Source organism: Pygocentrus nattereri, chromosome 18 (genome assembly GCF_015220715.1).
Source record: "Pygocentrus nattereri isolate fPygNat1 chromosome 18, fPygNat1.pri, whole genome shotgun sequence".
Classification (NCBI taxonomy): domain Eukaryota; kingdom Metazoa; phylum Chordata; class Actinopteri; order Characiformes; family Serrasalmidae; genus Pygocentrus; species Pygocentrus nattereri.
The window spans coordinates 39,951,159-39,976,857 of NC_051228.1; the positions used below are offsets into that span (position 1 = coordinate 39,951,159).

General features: G+C 46.4%; 1 protein-coding gene across 1 annotated transcript in view; it reads left to right on the plus strand.

The window, feature by feature from the left end:
- Nucleotides 1–25,699, plus strand: part of LOC108411574 (reticulon-4 receptor-like 1) — a 216,122-nt gene that overhangs the window by 183,186 nt on the left and 7,237 nt on the right. The window contains exon 2 of the mRNA XM_037547482.1: nucleotides 24,690–25,141. Within this exon, the coding sequence (XP_037403379.1) occupies nucleotides 24,690–25,141 (452 nt within the window). The remainder of the gene's footprint in view (nucleotides 1–24,689; nucleotides 25,142–25,699) is intronic.

The window sequence follows — 25,699 nt, forward strand, 5'->3', positions numbered from 1 at the left end:
CTCCTCGAGTGCTCTGCTGCTTTAATACAGCAGTTAAATAAATACAGTAAGAAATGAATAAACTGGCCGTGAACGCGGCTTTAATATGTTTTAATGTTCAGTTCCTTCCTCCTAATTAGAGCTCCTTAATGAGCAGCTTGTTGCTACATCAGAGTAACGAGCTCCGCCCACTCGCTGCTCAGTCTGCTGTAAGCCCCGCCTTCTGAAGTATTGAGACATAAAACTGAGCCAATATCAGGTTCAGCTCAGTTTGGTCAGTTTGTCCAGATCAGTATTAATGCTGTTTTGTTCCAGCCGGTCTGTAAAGCTTCTTACAGCCCGTTTAGTTTGGCGAATGGTGTTGGGTTCATTTCTGGCTGATTCCAGGTTGTTCAGCTGTTCTTCTGTCACAGCTGCCGACTGAAAAGCTGCTCAGTGGAGACGACAGTTTGGGAATTTAGTGCCGTCTCGTCTTCAGAGTCGGACCAAATCGGCTGTCGGTCAGATGTGGTCTTAACAGCGTCCGTTTTCTGCTTGTGGCAAAGTGAGAAGTAAAAATGTTCAAATAGCTCCAACGTCTCCTACAGCTGTCAAAGTCATTGCTTAGCAACGGCATCTCAGGGGAGTGACACAGTGTTTGTGGAAAACCTGTGATGTTCTGGTGAAATAGCAGCAGTTAGATGCCTCTCAACCAATCAGCTCATGCAGCTAGAACTGAGTGTTGCATGAAGTTCTGTAGAGCTCGACTAAACTCATAACAGTACTTATGAAAGTACCCGATCCAGTTTCACTGTTGGCAGCAGAATCATGACTGTAAAGCAATGTTTAATAATGAAACTATTCAAATTAAATTTTTGACTGTCTGAAATTTTATCCCCTAGTTTTTTTTTCTTCTGTTATTGTAATTTTTAGCTCTTTATAAAGTCAGTATCAGCAAACTGACAAATGTTCATATCCAGGCCCAAAAGCCAACCACACAGGACTGCAGCAGTACTGATACCAGCCCATTACAAACCAACCTTCCCTTCCACACAACCAGCATCAAACAGGACCACAGTCAACTCCATTCCCACTTCCTCCTGAGCTCGGAGCACCTGGTATGGGGGCTGTATTTGGCAAACAGGACATTACGATATGGTGTGCCAGGCTTTGAAGTTGGTGTGTGGCGTGGGGTGGGATCACCCTAAGATGCTGAGGATTCTGCGGGATGAGGCGGCTATCTCAAAGACCCAGTTGCTACTGGCCATAATCACGGCTGAGCAAAGCCATCCGACACGCCCTACCAGAACACACAGCACAGTGAGGGGATTAAGGAAGAGGTGTTTGTGTGTAAAATACATGTATGTTTGTGTACTTTTCATATTCCTGACAGGATTCTGTGCTTTTAACCGTGAAACTGAAGCGCGGTGTGGCCCAGTGTTTATGCTTTGTCACTGGACATTGGAGAAATTCTACTGGAAGTGGCGGCTCGAAATCGTCAGTTGATCCCACATTTATTATGGTTAGAATCTGATTAAAATGTTTTTGTTGTGCGCGCAGTCTTTGCCAAGTTTCTGTCATTGTTGGACATCAAAACAAAATGTAAAAGTCAGAAGTGGCGACTGGATGTAATCGTATAGTTAAACATGTAGTTGTGTAATTCCGTGTAAATAGTACAGCAACCTGGTAACAATAACTAAACTTCTTGTTGAAATGCAGGTCTGTGCAAAAGTGAGAGGCCATCTTTGTTTAATTTGGGTGACGCTTTATTTACACTCAAACAGACTCACAGTAATGTGGAAAACACATGAGGGCTAGGATTAGGGCCATGAAGAGGGTAAGGTCTTGGGTAAGTTTAGGTCTTTGGTTGGTAAGTTTAGGTTTTGCGTAATGGAAGTAACGTACACTATACTGCCAAAAGTATTCAAACACCCATCCAAATCACTGAACTCAGGTGTTCCAGTCTCTTCCATGGCCACAGGTGTATAAAGCCGAGCCCCTCGGCCTGCAGACTGCTTCTACAGACATTAGTGAAAGAATGGGTCGCTCTCAGGAGCTCAGTGAATTCCAGCGTGGTACCGTGATCGGACGTCACCTGTGCAGCAAGTCCAGTCGTGAAATTTCCTCACTACTAAATATTCCACAGTCCAATGCAGTGGAGTAAAGCGCCGCCACTGGACTCTAGAGCAGTGGAGACGAGTTCTCTGGAGTGACCAATCACGCTTCTCCGTCTGGAAATCTGATGGACGAGTCTGGGTTTGGCGGTTGCCAGGAGACGGTACTGGTCTGACTGCATTGTGCCGAGTGTAAAGTTTGGTGGAGGGGGGATCATGGTGTGGGGTTGTGTTTCAGGAGTTGAGCTCGGCCCCTTAGTTCCAGTGAAAGGAACTCTTAAAGCTTCAGCACCAAGAGATTTTGGACAATTTCACACTCCCAACTTTGTGGGAACAGTTTGGGGACGGCCCCTTCCTGTTCCAACATGACTGACCACCAGTGCACAAAGCAGGTCCATAAAGACACGGATGAGCCAGTTTGGTGTGGAAGAACTCGACTGGCCTGCACAGAGTCCTGACCTCAACCCCATAGAACACCTTTGGGATGAATTAGAGTGGAGACTGTGAGCCAGGCCTTCTCGTCCAACATCAGTGTCTGACCTCACAAATGTGCTTCTGGAAGAACGGTCAGAAATTCCCATAAACACTCCTAACCCTTGTGGAAAGCCTTCCCAGAAGAGCTGAAGCTGTTATAGCTGCAACGGGTGGGCCGACATCATATTAAACCCTATGGATTAAGAATGGGATGCCACTCAAGTTCATATGCGTGAGAAGCCAGACGAGCGAATACTTTTGAAAATATAGTATATTAACAAAACATCCACTTAATGTCATTAATATATCAGCAGAACATCTGCAAGATATTTACTTCAGTGTATTCAGATTTACCTTTACAGTGTTTAGCAGATGCTCTGATCCAGAGCGACTTACAGGAAGAGCTTCATCTGTCTAGAGAAAGTGTCTCTGCTAGTTACCAGCAGGTCAGACAGAGAGACGGTCCTGAGCTCAGATACTGATAGAAACACAGTCACTGATACAGAGAGAGAAGGAGCAGAGCTGAACACAGAACTCTGAGCTATTCAATACAACACAATAACAAACAATACCAATAAACTACAATACACAGTGCAATACAATAAAATATAATATATAAGTGGAGCACAATATATTACAAACAATACTTAATTCAGTGCTCATTTAAGTGCTGTGTAAAGAGACGGTCTTCAGTCTGCGTTTGAAGACAGTAAAAGACACTTGGGCTCCAGTACAGAGAACATTCTCCACGCTGGTCTTCCACGCGCCTTGAAGGATGGCGGGTCAAGCCGAGCTGCACTCGAAGCTCGAAGGGCTCGTGGTTCAGTTGGAGATTTCACCATTGCCATCAAGTCGGTAGGGGCTGGTCCATTTCTGGCTTTGTAGGCCAGCGTTAGGGTTTTAATCTGATGCAGCTACAGGAAGCCAGTGAAGGGAGCGCAGCAGTGGGGTGACGTGGCTGAACTTGGGCAGATTGAAGACGAGCCGTGCTGCCGCATCCTGGATGAGCTGCAGAGGCTTGATGGTCACATGGGAAGACCAGCCAAGAGCGAGTTGCAGTAGTCAAGCCTTGAGATGAGGAAGGGTCGGATCCTACGGATGTTGTACAGGAGAAGCCTGCATGACCGTGTCAGGTTCGTGATGTCGAGAACGATAACTGATCCTCCAGACAGGACTTGAACCGCTTCCATGCATAGCCAGTGATTCCAAGGTTGGTGAGGATGTCCAGAAGGATTGTATGTGTTGACTACTGAGAGACCAAGAAGGATCAGGACAGATGACAGTTTGGCTGATCTTGCTGATTGGAGGTTCTCAGTCACTGCGATGAGGGCAGTGTCTGTAGAGTGTGCTGGTTTGAAGCCAGACTGGTTGGGGTCCTGGAGCTGGTTCTGTGTGAGAAAGAGAGAAAGCTGATTATAGACGGCACATTCAAGAATTTTTTGATACCGGACTGTAGTTGTTGACATCAGAGCTGTCAAGCATGGGTTTCTTCAGGATGGGGAGTACTCTTGCAATCTTGAAAGTTGATGGAACTTCACCTGATGCCAAGGAAAGCGCTATATAAATAAACTTTGCTAGCTTGCAGGATGACTGCAGCTTGTCTGATGCCAGGTTGAAGTCTTCTCTACTGAAACTTGTTGAAACTTGTCTCTCTACTGATATTTCAGTGATATGTTGTTGATCTGTTACTGATACTCTGTTAAGAGCTTATTAAACATCTACAAAGGACCACTCAAAATAAAGCCGTACCTTAACTTCCAGTGAAAATGGTTAGTTATTGATTTTCATGATATATTTCTGAGGTGATCTGATGTAAAAAATATACAAGGTACAAAAGTCTGGAGACCCCTAGCAACTGCTCAAGACCTAGCAGACCACCAGAACGGTCACCACCAGATAAACAGTACTTAAAGCTTTCATCTTTGAGAGAAAATCAAGCATCACTCCTGCTTCATGTTCAGCTGCTGGTGTTCTCAGAACAATGGACTTGTACTTAATAGCTTAATAGACTGGAAGTGAAATAATAAACTGAGGTCTCCAAATTTTTGACAGTACTGTGTTTTAAAAAGGGTCTAGACGTGTTTTAAATAGACATAAACATATGAAGGCATGCCGTGTGTGTGTGTGTGTGTGTGTGTGTGTGTGTGTGTGTGTGTGTGTGTGTGTGTGTGTGTGTGTGTGATAGATGAAGGCTTGGGAGAGAGCTCTGTCCTGATTAGCAGTGAGACAGCAGAGAGCAGCTAATGAAAAGACATTACAGGAGGATCAATGACTCTCTCACTCTTTCAGTGACTGGCAAGAAACACAGCTAATGAAAAGGGATTACTCACTTCAAACCAAGGCCTCTCTCTCTCTCTCTCTCTCTCTCTCTCTATCTCCCTTTCTATCTCTCTCTCTCCCTCTGTGTCTCCCTCTCTCTCTCTCCCTCTCTGTGTCTCCCTCTCTCTCTCTCTCTCTCTCTCTCTCTCTTACTCTCTCTCTCTCTATCTCTCTCTCTCTCTCTCTCTCTCTCTCTCTCTTACTCTCTCTCTCTCTATCTCTCTCTCTCTCTCTCTCTCTCTCTCTATCTCTCTCCCCCCCCCTCTCTCTCTCTCTCTCTATCTCCCTTTCTCTCTCTCTCTCTCTCCCTCTGTGTCTCCCTCTCTCTCTCTCCCTCTCTGTGTCTCCCTCTCTCTCTCTCTCTCTCTCTCTATCTCTCTCCCTCGCTGTGTCTCCCTCCCTCTCTCCCTCTCTGAGTCTCCCCCTCTCTCTCTCTCTCTCTCTCTGTCTCTCTCTCTCTTACTCTCTCTCTCTCTCTCTATCTCTCTCCCTCGCTGTGTCTCCCTCTCTGAGTCTCCCCCTCTCTCTCTCCCCCCTTTCTCTCTCCCCTCTCTCTCTCTCTCTCTCCCCTCTCTCTCTCTCTCTCTCTCTCTCCCCTCTCTCTCTCTCTCTCTCTCTCTCTCTCTCCCTCTCTCTCTCTCCCTCACCCTCCCTGAGCTCTGCTGTTTGTCAAAGACAAAACGAAAACCCACATAAAAGGAAGCCGATCCTAATAAGCAAACTCTCTGACACATTATCAACTATAATCAGCATGTAAGTGTGGTAATAACTCACTCTCCTGCACGGACACAGACACACACACACACACACACACACACACACACACACACACACACAGACACACAGACACACATACAGACACACTCACACTCACACTCACTCACACACACACACACACACACACACATATACAGACACACTCACGCTCACACACTCACACTCACTCACACACACACACACACATACATACAGACACACTCACGCTCACACACTCACACTCACTCACACACACACACACACACACACACATACACACACACACATACATACAGACACACGCTCACACACTCACACACACACACAGACACACACACACATATACAGACACACTCACGCTCACACACTCACACTCACTCACACACACACACACACACACACATACATACAGACACACTCACGCTCACACACTCACACTCACTCACACACACACACACACACTCACACATACACACACACACATACAGACACACTCACGCTCACACACTCACACTCACTCACACACACACACACACACACACACACACACACATACATACAGACACACTCACGCTCACACACTCACTCACACACACACACACACTCACTCATGCACACACATACACACACACACTCACAAACACTCACAAACACTTACACACACACACACACACACAAAATGAACCTTTCTAAATGTTAAATTAGCCACGCCCCCTGCCAGCAGCAAAGCAAAATGCCCAGAGCTTGACTACGTTTGAAACATGATTAGACTCATTTCTCTGGACAGGAGCATCTGCCAAACGCTGCATCATAAACAAGACTTCAGACCGTTCATGTTCAGCCAGGAACTATATCAGCCGTCTAATTAGTTTACATCTCTGATGTATATTACAGTGTTTGTATTGAGCAGTTGCATTTTTCATTAAAACCCAGGTCTGTTATTGAAGTATTTGTGTGTCTGTTACTTTACCGTCTGTTTCATTTTCACCATAGAAAATGATGGAAGCCGCTACCACTGGTATAGTTACTCTCCACTAGGCCTAGTGCAGCTGCTACCGTACACCACCGGACAGCTCAACTCTCTTTGGGGGGAATACTAACTAATCCTGTTACATCATACGGAGCCCTGCTGGTGACATCCTGCATACATAAAAATAATGCATGGCCACGACTCAGTAAGGTGTGGGAACAAGATGATTAAGTCGTAGCCATGACTTTGTAAGGCATGGGAATGAGAGGCCATGACTTAGTAAGCCATGGGAATGAGTGGCCATGACTTAGTAAGGCATGGGAATGAGTGGCCATGACTTAGTAAGGCTTGGGAATGAGTGGCCATGACATAGTAAGGCATGGGAATGAGTGGCCATGACTTAGTAAGCCGTGGGAATGAGTGGCCATGACTTAGTAAGGCAAGGGAATGAGTGGCCATGACTTAGTAAGGCAAGGGAATGGGTGGCCATGACATAGTAAGGCATGGGAATGAGTGGCCATGACTTAGTAAGGCATGGGAATGAGTGGCCCTGACTTAGTAAGGCAAGGGAATGAGTGGCCATGACTTAGTAAGGCATGGGAATGAGAGGCCATGACTTAGTAAGCCGTGGGAATGAGTGGCCCTGACTTAGTAAGGCATGGGAATGAGTGGCCATGACTTAGTAAGCCGTGGGAATGAGTGGCCATGACTTAATAAGCCATGGGAATGAGTGGCCATGACTTAGTAAGGCATGGGAATGAGTGGCCATGACTTAGTAAGCCGTGGGAATGAGTGGCCATGACTTAGTAAGGCATGGGAATGAGTGGCCATGACTTAGTAAGGCATGGGAATGAGTGGCCATGACTTAGCAAGGCATGGGAATGAGAGGCCATGACTTAGTAAGCCGAGGGAATGAGTGGCCATGACTTAGTAAGGCATGGGAATGAGTGGCCATGACTTAGTGTCATGTAGGTGTGTATTAGGATCTCATTCCCACACCTTACTGAGTCATGGCCTGCGATTCATACACAGTGCTAAGTCGTGGCTATGCATTGTTTTAATGTACACGGGACGTGACCAGCAGGGCTCTGTAACATCACACTGAGTGACAGTAGAAAGAAAGGGTCATCTTACTCACACAGAGACCCTGGCTATGGATGACTGTGCCATCTCTGGGTAACGGTCTCCCAGTGCTTGGGCTACTGCTTAGATTGTTGCTCCATTTCAGGGTCCTAATTTTAGCCTCTCATTCAGCTGGTGTGGAGAGAGGGGGCTGTATTAATGACCCAGAGAGAGTGAGGCCCAGTCTCTTGTAGACGCCTGGCAAGGATGTTCATGGTGCAGACCACTCATTAGTCAACTGCAATCATCACCCGTCCTCAGTCGACCGCAGACTGTTAAACTGGTTGGGTTTTTATGAATGCTAACATTACACGGGAAATCATGTAATCACCACACAACCTCCAGAGAACCCTATCCATGTTCAGGGTTCTGTTGTGCCATGGGTGAAGGATGCAGATATTCCACCAGGGTATGGGCAGGTTTAGGTTTGGAAATTGTTGTTTACTCTCAGAAATAAAGGTACTAGACTGTCTCTGGGTCAGTTCTCCTCTCATCACTGGGGTGGGACCCTCAAGTCTCCATCTCAGTGCCTTCAGTCAGGGAACATAACTGAACCATAATCCACTGAAATGATCTGTTCTAAGCTGGTCTCCACACACCCCGTCTCGCCTCGCCTCCAGGCTTTTACTCTACTGCTCTGTTTTAAAACATTCGGTTATGAAAAGGAACAAATACCAACTTTTCACCTGGAGAACCTGATTTAAGCTCCACAATCAGACGTTAAACCCACTGCTGGAGCTTTGAGGAACATTTACACTGTTTGTACCTCGATGAAGGAAAAAAGTTCCTGAACAGAACCTTCATTTCTCACAGTGTAACACTCAGTGCCTTTAAAGACTACAGCCATACTACATTAAAGGTCAGTTTGCTGACCCTAGAACTGCCCAGAAACAGACCGATGACTTTAGCCCTATATGGTGGGCTAGTAAGATAAATGGAAGACGTAATGTAACCATTGAGAATAATTACAAGGTAGGTGTTTCTAATAGAGTGGAGGCTGAAACTCATTCAGCTGTTGAATGACAGAACTTAAGTTGAGCTAGTGGGCACTCATTAGCCAGGGGGCAGCGGCTCCTTCTGCCCCCACAACAGTTATGCCCCTGAACACACAGTGCCAGCATGACAAGAATCGTACTCAACCTGCAGCATTTGTAACTAAACACTCCACTGGCTGATCTCACTGGAGCTGATCTCTCGCGGCCCTGCCTGATCCTGCCTGTGTTTGCTGAAGCTCCTGCCTTGCTATGTTAAATGAGGCACAATGTACAATGTGTTCCTGCTGCTTGAGCCACTATTAGCTCATATGGCTGTGTGTATGAGCGCATGTCTGGGCCTCATCGATTATTTTGACTGATGGTCTCAAGCAGACTCAAACGCATGCTCTGCTCCTCCTTCAGAGGAGTCCCTCCCCCACCAGCAGCGGTCCGGCTCACCCACTGAGCAGAAGAAAATAAACAGTGTTTTCCGAAAGGGATAACTGTTCCAAATTTGCTTTATTCACAGCGATACACACCAGCATCACCAGCTGTAAATGACCTGATCCCCAGTGCACGCTGAAGTCATGCCAGCCGCTAGCGCTTCCCATAAGGGCTCATTTAAACATCATTGCCAGTTTAGCTGAGCACCGTTTATAAACTGCTGTTTCTTTATTGCCGAGATTCTCACTCGGGCCTACGCGAGCGCACCCTGAGTGAATAGAGAGTAAATACGTTAACCTTGTGACTAGCCACTGGCCCGGCCAGAACATCAGCAGCTCCTGTTACAGGGATTTGGCTCACTAGAACATGTGCTGCCCCGGACACATCTGCACTCGTCCGCTGGGCATTTTAATGGCTTTTACTAAGTGCATCCTGCACTTCATAAAACATCCTAGTTGGAATGTTTCTCTTGCATCCGTGAACCACCAGTGAATCCTTTAGCTACCATCACTGCTTTTTCTTAGAAAGTCACTCAGCCATTTGTCAGGTGGAAGATGGATAATTCCTTCCATTTTGCCCCCAGATGTGTCCCAAATGCCCCCAGATGTGTCCCAAACCTTTCAGCTTCCAATGATTTGATAGAGATGAGTTGTGGTAGTGGGCTGTGGTCCTGCTGTAGGGGTCTGTGTGTGGGGGGGTTGTGGTGATGGGCTGTGGTCCTGCTGTAGGGGTCTGTGTGTGGGGGGGTTGTGGTGGTGGGCTGTGGTTCTGCTGCAGGGGTCTGTGTGTGGGGGGATCGTGGTGGTGGGCTGTGGTTCTGCTGTAGGGGTCTGTGTGTGGGGGATCATGGTAGTGGGCTGTGGTCCTGCTGTAGGGGTCTGTGTGTGGGGGGGTTGTGGTGGTGGGCTGTGGTTCTGCTGCAGGGGTCTGTGTGTGGGGGGATCGTGGTGGTGGGCTGTGGTTCTGCTGTAGGGGTCTGTGTGTGGGGGATCGTGGTGGTGGGCTGTGGTTCTGCTGTAGGGGTCTGTGTGTGGGGGATCGTGGTGGTGGGCTGTGGTTCTGCTGCAGGGGTCTGTGTGTAGAGGTTGTGGTAGTGGGCTGTGGTTCTGCTGCAGGGGTCTGTGTGTGGGGTTTATGGTCCTGCTGCAGGGGTCTGTGTGTGGGGGATCGTGGTGGTGGGCTGTGGTCCTGCTGCAGGGGTCTGTGTGTGGGGGATCGTGGTGGTGGGCTGTGGTCCTGCTGCAGGGGTCTGTGTGTGGGGGATCGTGGTGGTGGGCTGTGGTCCTGCTGCAGGGGTCTGTGTGAGGGTGAAGGGAGGGTTAATATGGAACTGCTGTAGTAATTCCGGAGGATTGCTGAACTGAACAGCTTCTCCACACTAGGACACTGGAAACTGCATACTGTAGACGGTACGGACGTAAAAACGAACCGGTCCAATTACGGTCCGCGCGCACGGTGAGTCAACACTCTCTAATCAGTTATGTAGGGCAGCTCGTGGTTTGCATGCTGAAGATAAGAATGGCGAGCAAAGCTGTGGCTCTTGGCATGAAAACACACTGATAGAGAAACATCAGACGCTTCACCTGCTGACAGGACCATGAAACTGAGTCGGTCCACAACAAACGAGGGATGAGGAGAGAGGAAAGAGAGAGAAAGAAGGAAAGAGATAAAGAGAAGAAGCGAGAGGAAGGGTGAGAGAGAAAGAGAGGAAGGGAGAGAGAGAGAAAGGGAGCGAAAGTGAGAGGAAGAGAGAGAGAGGGAGGAAGAGAGAGAGAGGGAGGAAGAGAGAGAGGGAAAGAAAGGGAGTGGAAGGAAGAGAGAGAAAGAGAGAGGGGGAGGCAGAAACAGAGGCAGTGCTCATTAGTATAGATACGCCATCGTTTATATTCACACGGTCACCTCGGCCTGTCCATCTGCAGAGCGCCACCGCCGGACGTCTTCCATGCGGCGCAGGAGGAGGGACGAGAAAGTGTTTCAGGTCTGACGAGTGAAAGGAAGGAGCGACAGGGTCACAGACATGTTCCTAACACAGGCCTTTCAATTAGTCTCCCAGCAACCAGCATTAGCTACGTCACCAGGGACAGCAGCGGACGCACCCGCTGCCGGAGAGCAGGCAGTGACCGCTAGGTCCAGCACCACTGACCTACAAAAACACTACAGTAACACACATTCATAACACGTTATAATGCATTCATAAGGCATTATAAAATGGTTATGAATATTTATGAATAAATTATTACCCTGAATTACACTTTATGGCCATGGTTATTATACATTGTGGATTGTTAAAGCATTATAAGTAGTGTTAATAAAATATTATACTTGATAGTCTAGTGCTGTTATTGTAATTTGTTCCCTCACTGGTTCTAACGTTAAGTGCTAGAACCCTTCACTCTGTAACACTACACTACACTACAGTACAGTAATGCTGATTTCTGCTAGTGTTCTCTTGAGTATGCAGTGTTAAGTCAGTGCCAGGCTAACGGTGGTGAACATTAACAGTGGTGAACATTAACAGTGGTGTATATTAACAGTGGTGAACATTAACAGTGGTGTATATTAACGGTGGTGAACATTAACAGTGGTGTATATTAACAGTGGTGTATATTAACAGTGGTGAACATTAACAGTGGTGTATATTAACGGTGGTGAACATTAACAGTGGTGTATATTAACAGTGGTGTATATTAACAGTGGTGTATATTAACGGTTGGTATATTAACGGTTGGTATATTAACAATGGTGTATATTAACAGTGGTGAACATTAACGGTGGTGAACATTAACAGTGGTGTATATTAACAATGGTGTATATTAACAGTGGTGAAAATTAACGGTGGTGAACATTAACAATGGTGAACATTAACGGTGGTGAACATTAACAGTGGTGTATATTAACAGTGGTGAACATTAACAGTGGTGCACATTAACAATGGTGTACATTAACAGTGGTGAATATTAACGGTGGTGAACATTAACAGTGGTGTATATTAACAATGGTGTATATTAACAGTGGTGTATATTAACAATGGTGTATATTAACAGTGGTGAACATTAACAGTGGTGCACATTAATAGTGGTGCACATTAACGGTGGTGCACATTAACAGTGGTGAACATTAACAGTGGTGTACATTAACAGTGGTGAACATTAACAGTGGTGCACATTAACAGTGGTGCACATTAACGGTGGTGTATATTAACGGTGGTGAACATTAACAGTGGTGAACATTAACAGTGGTGTATATCAACGGAGGTGAACATTAACGGTGGTGAACATTAGCGGTGGTGAACATTGGAGCAGAAAGTGATCAATGGTGAATTCCATGAAATCATTTTGATTTGTTTATTTTCATCCGTTTCTATGGATACCACCGTGGGGTCCAACCATTGTGAATAAGGTTTCTAAAGTCCGCTCTGAAAGTAGCAGCATTTCAGCAGCTAAGTAGTCTAATAGCGGTTTATGGCTGTGGCTTCAAAACAAGGGCAAACATTTCTGAAACATTCATAAACAAAAGGTCACTGATGTCAGGATTTTAGAAATCAATTCAGTTCTCAGCTCTAACCATGACACAGTACAACCACGCAGACCTATAATATAATATAATATACCGCTTCTTTTAGCGCCGCACCACTTTCTGCATTGACCCGATGAAAGAGATCTAATGTTTTTGCTCAGGTTACTGATTTCCAAAGGGAAGTGTGCAGCAACCTGTGCGTGGGCTTGTGAGTTACTGGCATCTGTTTGGCTGTTTGAGCAAGCAACACTGAAATGGCGTCACATGGAAGCAAGTTTAATATTGTAATTCAACTGTATTGTTGGACAGCGCCAGCTCAGACTGTGGGCTACTACTGCCAGAGCAGCTGAACCACCACGTCTGGCCAAGCCCGCCGGTTTGAGCGGGTATTTTGATGAGGCTGCCCGTCTTTGCGTCAGTTCAAAGTGCAGCAGCGTTCGCTTGGTAGCAATATCTGTATTTTCACTTTGTAATGACCTTGTAAATCAAAAGCTTCACAGGAAAAATATTCATTGTACAAAATATATGCAATATTTGTGTTTATCTCCGAGTGGAACGGAAGCATTTGTGAGAACGCCAGTCACTTTTCCTTTGAGTAAAAAGGTTCAGACTCAGAGTTTTTTGCACGAGATTGCCACTGACTGCAAACAGCGGCAGTTCTACCTAATAAGTGACATAAACAGCTGCTTAGGGCCCGGTGGCAGCCAGGAGACCCCCTAACAACTTCTGAGCCATTAGCATTGTAGTGGAGGGAAAAAACATCTGATTTATCATGTCTCAAAAATAAAAGAAAACATGCATTTGGAGCCAAAACAGGAGGGTAAAGAAGAAATGCCAAAGAAGTGAAAATACGTCATACTGCATGCATGTATACACACATGGGGGGCGCTGCGAACACTTCGTCACGGGAGCAGAAGGTGAGGATGTGAATTTATAGGGCATTAGATTGGAAGAAGGAGGGGTTTCAGTCATGCTCCTCCCCCCAAACTTCAGTTAGAACGTAACTACATGTAGCTAGTGAACACACTAAAGCACTGATTTGAAGTTTTTTAAGCATCTTATCTGTTCTGAAACGCTGAGTTTGCATTTGATAAACTAATAATAACTGCTGGCTGACTAACCCGCGCTCCAGCTGTGGCGTGATGCTGTGACGTTACCTGGTCTGGGGCGTGATCTGCAGGGCTACAGTTAGACGTCAGTGAGAGAAGGAGCAGAGAGAGGAGAGTGACACCCATGACTAGAGCAATAGATGGACAGTGGGCTGGCAGAGTCGTGGTGAGTTGGCACTGAGACATGAACCCGTCGTGTTCAGTGCTGAGCATCGCCTGCGATGGTGCTGGCAGGGCTGAGCCCTGATGCGTCCAAAACTATTTACTCATTCTATTAATGAGACAAGGGTCTGTTGTGTGGCCAAACAACATCTCAGTCCATCCGTCAGCCCAGCCATACCCCCCATCGCTGTCTGTCACACTTTGGTGGGCCTCTCATCGCAGGATGTCTCTTCTTATTATCATTCCATACAATGATAGTTCATTAGTTATAGTGTCCATGTCTGATCTGAATCCAGAGCCACTGGTGTTACAATAATATCACCCATTCTTTTTAGAAAGAGAGAGAGAGAGAGAGAGGGGGGGGGGGGCAGAGAGGGGGGTAGAGAGGGGGGCACCCTCCATACCCTCACTACACTTACCCTCACCCTCCATACCCTCACTACACTTACCCTCACCCTCCATACCCTCACTACACTTACCCTCACCCTCCATATCCTCACTCCACTTACCCTCACCCTCCATACCCTCACTCCACTTACCCTCACCCTCCATACCCCCACTCCACTTACCCTCACCCTCCATACCCTCACTCCACTGACCCTCACCCTCCATACCCTCACTACACTTACCCTCACCCTCCATACCCTCACTCCACTTACCCTCACCCTCCATACCCTCACTCCACTTACCCTCACCCTCTATACCCTCACTCCACTTACCCTCACCCTCCATACCCTCACTCCACTGACATTCACCCTCCATACCCTCACTACACTTACCCTCACCCTCCCTACCCTCACTCCACTTACCCTCACCCTCCATACCCTCACTCCACTGACCCTCACCCTCCATACCCTCACTCCACTTACCCTCACCCTCCATACCCTCACTCCACTTACCCTCACCCTCCATACCCTCACTCCACTTACCCTCACCCTCCATACCCTCACTCCACTGACATTCACCCTCCATACCCTCACTACACTTACCCTCACCCTCCCTACCCTCACTCCACTTACCCTCACCCTCCATACCCTCACTACACTGACCCTCACCCTCCATACCCTCACTCCACTGACATTCACTCTCCATACCCTCACTACACTTACCCTCACCCTCCATACCCTCACTACACTTACCCTCACCCTCCCTACCCTCACTACACTTACCCTCACCCTCCCTACCCTCACTCCACTTACCCTCACCCTCCATACCCTCACTACACTGACCCTCACCCTCCATACCCTCACTCCACTTACCCTCACCCTCCATACCCTCACTCCACTTACCCTCACCCTCCATACCCCCACTCCACTTACCCTCACCCTCCATACCCTCACTCCACTGACCCTCACCCTCCATACCCTCACTACACTTACCCTCACCCTCCCTACCCTCACTCCACTTACCCTCACCCTCCATACCCTCACTCCACTTACCCTCCCCCTCCATACCCTCACTCCACTTACCCCCAACTGTCTTTACTTTACTAATTTATATTTGTGTGGTTAGAATGATAAACAGTGATAATAATAATAATAATAATAATAATAATAATAATAATAATACTCTAATATTGTGATTATAATAATGTGATTATTATTGATGTTTTTTATCTTATTCTGTTTTCATCACTGTTTTTGTTGCTCACTTCTACTGTTGTGATGCTTTAACAATACTGTACCTCACAATCAGGCTAATAAAGCTATTGTGAGAGACAGAGAGAGAGAGAGAGAGAGAGAGAGAGAGAGAGAGAGAGAGAGAGAGAGAGAGACAGAGAGAGAGAGAGAGACAGAGAGAGAGAGAGAGAGAGAGAGAGTGAGAGAGACAGAGAGAGTGAGAGAGAGAGAGAGAGAGAGAGAGAGACAGAGAGAGAGACAGAGAGAGAGAGAGAGAGACAGAGAGAGAGAGAGAGAGTGAGAGAGACAGAGAGAGAGAGAGAGACAGAGAGAGAGAGAGAGAGAGAGAGAGAGAGAGAAATACTTCTAAAACCCATGCCATCTCTTGAGAAAGTGAGAGGAATGCAAAAAGGACCATTACAGAGAAGAATATGGATAATGAGACCAAAACTAGCACAATAAGGAGGTACACAAAGAAGATAAGGGGAGGGAACAAAATAATTGCACACTCCTGTAGTGATGACTGCATGTCCGAGATGATAAATAGAAGAATATAAGTGAAATTAGTCCCTTTATCAAGAGACAGCTCGTCAGCCTCTGGCTAGCGCACACACACACACACACACACACACACACGCACACACACACACACACACACACACACACACACACACACACAATCCCTGGTAAAATAGAAGCTTCATACCTAATTAACATGGCAGTATGTCCACGGTATAAGCGTCCAGATAAGGTTTAAAAATAATTGAAATTGGACTGGGCTGAAAGTGGAGAGTGAGTGGTCGGCGGGAGGGATTGAATGAACATGAAAGAAAGGAGAGATGGAGCGATACAGCATTAAACGAGGAGAGCCAGGGAGGGATTAGTGGTATTTAGTACAAATGCATTTAAACCTGTCTGGATTTCATAACGGCAGAAGTGCTTCAAAACACCTCGCCAAGCCTGCAAGCTTCGTCCTGCCCCGAGCTCACGCGTCCTCTAGGGGCCGGACGTCCTCTATGCTGCACTACAGTCCCCAGCATGCACTGCAATGTCATGTGCACCCTGACTCTCCTCTCCCAACAACAGTCTATGGGATATAAACGCCAGGCTTATATGCCCTCGCTATAAACGCCAGGCTTATATGCCCTCGCTATAAACGCCAGGCTTATATGCCCTCGCTATAAACGCCAGGTCTATATGCCCTCGCTATAAACGCCAGGTATATATGCCCTCGCTATAAACGGCAAGCTTATATGCCCTCGCTATAAACGCCAGGTCTATATGCCCTCGCTATAAACACCAGGCTTATATGCCCTCGCTATAAACGGCAAGCTTATATGCCCTCGCTATAAACGCCAGGTCTATATGCCCTCGCTATAAACGCCAGGCTTATATGCCCTCGCTATAAACGCCAGGCTTATATGCCCTCGCTATAAACGCCAGGCTTATATGCCCTCGCTATAAACGCCAGGCTTATATGCCCTCGCTATAAACGCCAGGCTTATATGCCCTCGCTATAAACGCCAGGCTTATATGCCCTCGCTATAAACGCCAGGCTTATATGCCCTCGCTATAAACGCCAGGTCTATATGCCCTCGCTATAAACGCCAGGCTTATATGCCCTCGCTATAAACGCCAGGCTTATATGCCCTCGCTACAAACGCCAGGTCTATATGCCCTCGCTATAAACGCCAGGCTTATATGCCCTCGCTATAAACGCCAAGCTTATATGCCCTCGCTATAAACGGCAAGCTTATATGCCCTCGCTATAAACGCCAGGTCTATATGCCCTCGCTATAAACGCCAGGCTTATATGCCCTCGCTATAAACGCCAGGCTTATATGCCCTCGCTATAAACGCCAGGCTTATATGCCCTCGCTATAAACGCCAAGCTTATATGCCCTCGCTATAAACGCCAGGCTTATATGCCCTCGCTATAAACGGCAAGCTTATATGCCCTCGCTATAAACGCCAGGCTTATATGCCCTCGCTATAAACGCCAGGCTTATATGCCCTCGCTATAAACGCCAGGCTTATAGGCCCTCGCTATAAACGCCAGGCTTATATGCCCTCGCTATAAACGCCAGGCTTATATGCCCTCGCTATAAACGCCAGGTCTATATGCCCTCGCTATAAACGCCAGGCTTATATGCCCTCGCTATAAACGCCAGGCTTATATGTCCTCGCTATAAACGCCAGGCTTATATGCCCTCGCTATAAACGCCAGGTCTATATGCCCTCGCTATAAACGCCAGGCTTATATGCCCTCGCTATAAACGCCAGGCTTATATGCCCTCGCTATAAACGCCAGGCTTATATGCCCTCGCTATAAACGCCAGGCTTATATGCCTTCGCTATAAACGCCAGGCTTATATGCCCTCGCTATAAACGCCAGGCTTATATGCCCTCGCTATAAACGCCAGGCTTATATGCCCTCGCTATAAACGCCAGGCTTATATGCCCTCGCTATAAACGGCAGGTATATATGCCCTCGCTATAAACGCCAGGTATATATGCCCTTGCTATAAACGCCAGGTATATGTGCCCTCGCTATAAACGCCAGGTATATGTGCCCTCGCTATAAACGCCAGGTATATGTGCCCTCGCTATAAACGCCAGGTATATATGCCCTCGCTATGAACGCCAGGCTTAGGGTTTCATTGGCCAGGAAGGGAATCATTGTTCAGAAGTGTCTGTGGCTCTTTTCATGAAATCATGAAATCAGTAGAAGGTAAATCAGAACTTAAAGCTGTTGTTGTACCTGTTGTTTATGTTTACTGTTAACACCAGATTCACGTGCGGAAATCACATGACCATGACACGACCTCCATAGAGCCCCATCCATTGTGTCGTGCAACTGGAAAAAAATACAGGTACTCGAGGAGGGGATGGTTCTAGGATTGACTACCCCCAGCATCTCCAGGACCACAGTCTGTGACCACTAATATAGAAAACATCACGCAGTACTCACTACATTTACATATCAGAGAATACATATTCAAGCCTATGCGTTTATCCAGAGTTCCTTACACACGATTATCGGTGCAGCAGTGGCATTCCAGCCTGGAAAGGCAATCAGACTCCACTCTTCCATGTGCAGGGTGGTGGTGTTGAAACACTTCTTCCAATCTCACACTTCAAACAACGAAAGAACTAAATGAAATCGAACCTGTTATACGGATACTTAGAGCTCTGTTCACAGTCAGGGAGAAGTTTCAGAACCAGGCAGTGATCAGATAACCAGATAAACTCAAACCACCACATCGTTTTGGCCAATTAGACGTCATTTTGACACCCAGGTTTCCAGTCTCATCTCAGCATGTCTGACTGACGTCTCTTCATGGATGGCAGCTCAGCCCCTGAAGCTCAATCCTAGCAAGACTGAGCTGCTGTTCATCCCTGCAACTGCAGGTCCTCATCATGATCTTCCATCTCATTCCAGAACTCTCTGATTGTTCCATCTGAAGCTGTAAGAGGTCTTGTTGTGATTCTGGATGGCCAGTTATTGTTTTCAGCTTGTATCGTGAACCTGACTCGGCCATGCAGGTTTCTCCTGTACAACGTCCCGACGATCTGCCGTTTTTATTTCAAGTATACTGTCAGCTTTTGTCTCAACAAAAAGAAAAACAAACCTTTTCAGTGCCGTCTTCTGAACTACAAAACAATGGATCTTGGTTTTATGAGTCTATTAATGTGATCAGTTAATATTAAATCACACAGCCATCCAACAATATGCTTTTCACCCAAAGTTTCCCGATATCGGATCGATTTATTTCTCCCAGCCCTGACGTGCTCTTACTTCATCCACTTACTGATGATGAGACTCAAACTATTTCACCTATAACTGCTTCACCTGTTTTTCCTGTTTCAGTACTTTAATATTTCATACTAATGCTGTTTGCTGCCCGGTGTGATCCAGAGGAGGATGGGTCCCCCTTCTGAGTCTTGGTTCCTCTCATTGTTTCTTCCTCTTGGTCTTAAGGAGTTTTTTCATTTCTTTTTATGGGAGTTTTGACGCTTTTCTGTAAAGTTGCTTTGTGAGCGCTGCCACCTCACAGCAAGGAGGGCCTGGGTTCGATTCCCCGGCCGGGCATCCCGGGTCCTTTCTGTGTGGAGTCTGCAGGTTCTCCCCGTGTCTCTGTGGGTTTCCTGCCACAGTTCAAAGACATGCACTCAGGCCGACTGGACACGCTAAACTGCCCGTGGGTGTGAATGTATGTCTTTCTCTCTGTCCTGTGATGGACTAATGACCTGTCCAGGGTGTGTCCTGCCTTCCACCCAATGACTGTTGGGATAGGCTGCAGCTCCCCCCAAGAGGATAAGTGGCTTAGAAGGGGTGTGTGTGTGTGTGTGTGTGTGTGTGTGTGTGTGTGTGTGTGTGTGTGTGTGTGTGTGTGTGTGTGACTTGACTACTGCATAAAACACCAGAGCATCATTCTGAAATGTGGTTATTCTGCTTCATCATGAATTCAGCCTTTGAACCTAATAAAGTTACTCTGACTAAACCGCTTTCATACTCGCTGAAACTCATTCACAGTTTGCAGGTCCAAATTGACTGTAAGCTTGAATGAAATGCAAGATTTCCAGTTATCAGTAACATTTACAGTATGTTTTTAAGCCTATTGAGCATCGAGAACAGCAGGTGACACTGGACTGTTGACAGCAATCTGCACAGTGCAGGTCTGATGGCGAAGACTTGCTGTATTCATATAAACGTTGATGTATGATCCTCATTATGCAGCCCTGCTCTGCTACCCTTCCAGTTTATTGTGACTGATATTGAGATGACTATCCTCTGATGAGCATCTCTCTCAGTGTAACGTGTCTCAATCTTACTTGAGCTATGAAACTCAATAATGCACCGCACTGCACTCTGTAGGATGGAGAGACTGAGAGAAACATAAAAGTATTGGAAGTGGAAACGAAGGATGACGATGACTGAGAGCTGAAAATGTGACATGATGGTGAGAGGAATCATGGGAGAGAGAGTTATGTGGAATATATATGTGTCTGTCTGTCTGTCTGTCTGTCTGTCTGTCTGTCTGCCTGCCTGACTGACTGTCTGAAACTGAAATGTTTGTATAGGCAGGTTTGTGGTTGGATTGTTCTCCCTTGTGACGGATGTGCAGGTACAGCCACAACATCACTTCAAACTCAGTTCGTTTCTTAGTCACGACCAGCGCAGATTCACAGCTACAGGCACGCAATACAAAGACCCCAAATTTCAGACGTGTGTTCATGCAGATTAATGCAGAGCGGACCATTAATCTGGGATTTTAATTTCTCCTAATAATACAGGATTATGATTTTATTTATATGGGATTTTAACAAAGAATTCAAAGTTTATCTTTTTTTCACTGAAGTATTTTGGAATCTTTGAAGGGCTCTTTTGAGTGTAGAAATTTTTTTGTTTGGACTTTAAAATAAATAAATAAATCAATGAAAATAATCAGTCAATTTCATGATTACTAATTAGCGCTGTTAGGTGGTATCAGACGTTAGATTACAAAAGAGTTCGTCAAGTATTAAAAATATATATTTGAATTTTAATTATATTATCTTTTTATTAGAAATGTTACATTTATTTTACAAAAAAATGTCATTTTTATAAGTTTTATAAAAATATAAGAAATGTGCATTAAACTGACTCCTAAGTCAGGCTATGTCTCCTAAATCCAAAAGAGGGCGTCCCTTATCAAGCGTCCCCAAAACCACGTAGTGTTTAAACCAGTGATGCTCAATCTGGGGGTTGAAACGTGTCAAAAAGGCCCATCAGCCTTTTTCTGTATATCTTTGAGAATGGCTATACATAAAAATCCATAAATATTATGTGACCTTTAGCTCACTGTACTACAAAGCGTCCACGTTTGGAGTGCTGTATAACTGTTCTACCATCTGTAGACCCTTCCAGTACCATTCCAGTGTAGGTGCATACTTCTCACATTAGCATTAAAGTAAAAATCGCTTCGTTCAGAATGACCGAGTTGCTAAAAATGCTGGATGTGTGTGAATATAACCGTAATTAAAGTGTTGTTTGTTTGTTTACATGTATACGATTTGACACCCAATGTTGAGGTTTTTTTGAGAGCCCTGTAACTAATAGAATCAGTCGACTGGGTTTACTGGGGCAGTCGTGGGCTGGAGGTCAGGGAACCAGCCTTGTGACCGGAAGGTCGTCGGTTTGATCCCTGAGCCGACAGCACGTGACTGAGGTGTCCTTGAGCAAGACACCTAACCCCCACCTGCTCCCCGGGTGCTGCTGATTGGGCTGCCCACTGTGCTGGGCAAGTGTGCTCACTGCCCCCTAGTGTGTGTGTGCTCACTAGTGTGTATGTGGTGTTTCACTGCACGGATGGGTTAAACGCAAAGGTGGAATTTCCCTGTTGTGGGACTAATAAGGGTCTCTTAATCCTCTTCAGTTCTCCTCTGCTACATGACCAGGTGTAACTTCTTTAGGAACCAGAGTTTTGGTGCTTTGCTATAACATCTAAAGGTGCAGTGATATGGGTGATAAGGGATATATAAGCATAAATGGAATATAGTATAGAAAACTGTGTTTTCATTACTGTTTAATCTTCTGTAAGTTTGAATCGCTGTGTTTTCATTAGCTTAGAATGAGCCCCTCTATACAAATGGACTGGATCCTTTTCTGACAGAGGCCGTCATGCTGGACTGCCTTTGGTGTTTGAAACGGCAGCTGAAATTTGGCGGCGCTAGCACTGGAAGGAAAAAGAATCAGTGGTTTCTGCCGGTGCTGCTGACCGTTTGGTGTTGTGAGAAGTTTGAGAACCCAAATTTTAACAAATGGAGGATCAGACTTTTACTACTCTTTAACTTACTTTCACACTCTCTGCTTGTTTGAGTGACTGACGAGATAAATCATTATCCTGAATTCACAACATGCTTTAGCTATTGTTGATAATATGACTAAAGCTTAATGTACAGAACTGTACTTTTATGAAACGGGTTGTATAATGGGTCACATGAGTGTTATGTTTTATTGACCTTGAGGCCAGTCTGGGTCACATCTGCGAACCAATAATGGTGAATTCATATCACTGTAAACAGCCCCGTTAGCGTAACGTACCTGGACATGCCAGGGTTCACGTTTACAGTAAAACACGGAGCATTTGGTTTGAAATGAGAGTCGCGAAGACGCGTTTCAAACTGACGTGATGCAACATTTAAACCCACGCGTCGTGTGTTTGGGGCCGTGCTTAAGCACCAGCATGAGGTCTGAGACAAAAAGCTTTGCTGGAAAAGGTCAACTGTCAAGATCAGAGAGTAAAAGAGGACATTTACACACACACACACACACACACACACACACACACACACACACACACACACACACACACACTCTCACTCACACACACACACACAGACACACAGACACACTCTCACACACACACACACACACACACTCTCACTCACACACACACACAGACACACACACACACACACACACACACTCTCACACACACACACACACACACACACACACACACACACACACACACACACACACTCACACACACACACACACACTCACTCAGTTCCTCAGTGCTGGGGGACTTGTTCCCCTTCTCATCGATGCTTGGCATTGACCTTAGGCTCGTGTGCAGCTGCTCCAGTGTCCTGCTCTTTTGGCTGAACTCCTAATTAGACAGAGATGTCCGGATATTTAAATCTTATTCTTAGACCTGATGTTTCTCGTTCTGCTTCAGTGACTCACCTTTCACTCTTCCTCAAAACAGTCTGCCATGGTGCACCCCTGCAGCCCCCCCTCTCCTGCACTCCAGATTCCGTTTCAGCATCAAAGAGCTGAACTGATGCTCAGCCAGGCTTATTCTCCTTATACAACAGTGTCCTTCATCCAGACTTCAGCCGCACTGGCCTGGCTCCATGACCACCCCTCTGCATGCACACACACTCACACTCACACACACACACTCTCACACACACACACACACACACACACACACACACTCACACACACACACACACACACACTCTCGCTCACACACTCACACACACCCACACACACCCACACACACACACACCCACACAAACACACATGCATGCTCACACACACTCTTTCTTCTTTCCTTTCTGTGTTAACAGGAGGCCTCTCTTGTTCGGAGGTGATGGGAGGGGAATGCAGCTCTGCACATGCAGCTGTGTGGTCGCTCAGCGTTGTGCCATTGATTTCTCACTCTCTCACAGCAGCCTTGAAGGCGGTGTGTGTGCGGTAGTTAGAGATGCTGTGTAAATGGCGGTAGGGGCGTTGGGCCCTGAGCTACTGAATGAATGCCGTTTCCTCATTCAGTGCTAGCAGCTACAAAACCCCCTCAGACGGAGAGCGGCTCAGCCGTGTGGGCTGTAAGCTTCCGTATTGTTATGTTGACAAACGTATCTGGAAGACGAAGATGGGGCTGATACAGTTGTTGCGAGATCCAAAACCTCTAATCCCATTACCATATCTGATTCCCTTTATTTCCTCCCCAATATCTTGCGCCCTTCTTCTCCCATCTTCATCCTTATCTCCCTCGCTCGCACGTAATTGCTGTATCTTTTGTGGCGGTTAAAGAGGATTTCCACTGATTTTTGGGAAATTTCTGCATGATTCTACCGTTGAGGCAAACAAAGTCATTCAGAGCGGCTTGATGTGAAACGGCTCTTTACAGTGGTGGTGATGGGAATCGGGTCCTGATAAAGCAAATATAGCCATTTCATTTACTGTCCAATGTCTAGTGAATCCACGTTATCCAAGTGTTTTATGTAACAAGTAGCGGAAAACCTGAAAACCTAACCCTAACCCTTTATTTTTTTCTTTGAGAACAACATCTCATTCAGACGTTCCTGTCACCACCACTGTGAACATTTCTAACTCCTTACAATGAACCACTTCACATCAACCCACGCTGAATGGCTTTGTTTACATCCCAACTTTCAATTATGCAGAATTTGTCAGCGATCGGGTGGAATTTCCCTTTAACTTTATCTCTAACCTGCTTTTTTTATTTGTGTTTGTTGAATGTACACCTGCAGCTCGAGCTGTGTGGGCTATGCAATGACACCAAACTGTGTGTCTTCAGTGAATTACTGTTTTTACTCACAATGCCTTCTTTTCTCTCTCTGCCTTTGTGTAGGCTGTGGTCTGGAGTTCCTCCTGGTGCTGTGTGGGTTGGAGCTGTCACAGTCGTGTCCGCGCCACTGCATCTGCTACAGCTCGCCCAGCACGGTCAGCTGCCAGGCACACAACTTCCAGGTGGTTCCTGAGGGCATCCCGGCGCAGAGCGAGCGCGTCTTCCTGCAGAACAACAAGATCCAGCGCCTGCTCCAAGGGCACTTCAGCCCCACCACCGTCATGCTGTGGCTCTATTCAAACAACATCTCCTACATCCAGCCCTCCACCTTCATGGGCTTCACACGCCTGGAGGAGCTCGACCTGGGCGACAACCGCCACCTGCGCTCACTGGCAGCCGACACTTTCCAGGGCCTGAACCGCCTCCACGCGCTCCACCTCTACCACTGCGGCCTCCTGAGCTTGCCTGCGGGCCTTTTCGATGGCCTGCACAACCTGCAGTACCTTTATCTACAGGTACGGGCTTTGATGTAGCGCGTAAACACTGTCACACGTTTACATATGATGGCTCATTCGGCCAATAGCGGTTCATTCAACCTATTCAGGTTGACATGATAATGAGTGTTATTACTGCAGACAGTTGGTAGCAGAGATCTGAAGGATACCTGTCTCTGAAGGATTCAACTGAAAGAATCTGTTTATGTTTTTGGAGGTCACTGAGGATTTGAGCCCAAACAAAAAACTGGTTCTGTACATTTCAGTCTGGAACGCTTTTTGAATGAATGAATTAACTTTATTGTCATTGCACATTCTACTCGTACACTTACACAATGAAATTGAAGTACAAACCACCGCGTTTGAGGAACAATACATGGCAGTGTATTTTAAAGGGTCGGCCAATAAGAACAAGGGATATTTACAGAATAGTTTTCATTTGCTCCACTGCAGTCAGACAGCACAGACATGCTTGGTGGCAGTTTTGCTTCTTTAGTTTTGAATTGAAGCTCTAAGGCTAATGTTACTAACACTGGAAGTAAGCAGTGCCCCAGACAGTTTCCAGGAATACGTGCCAAA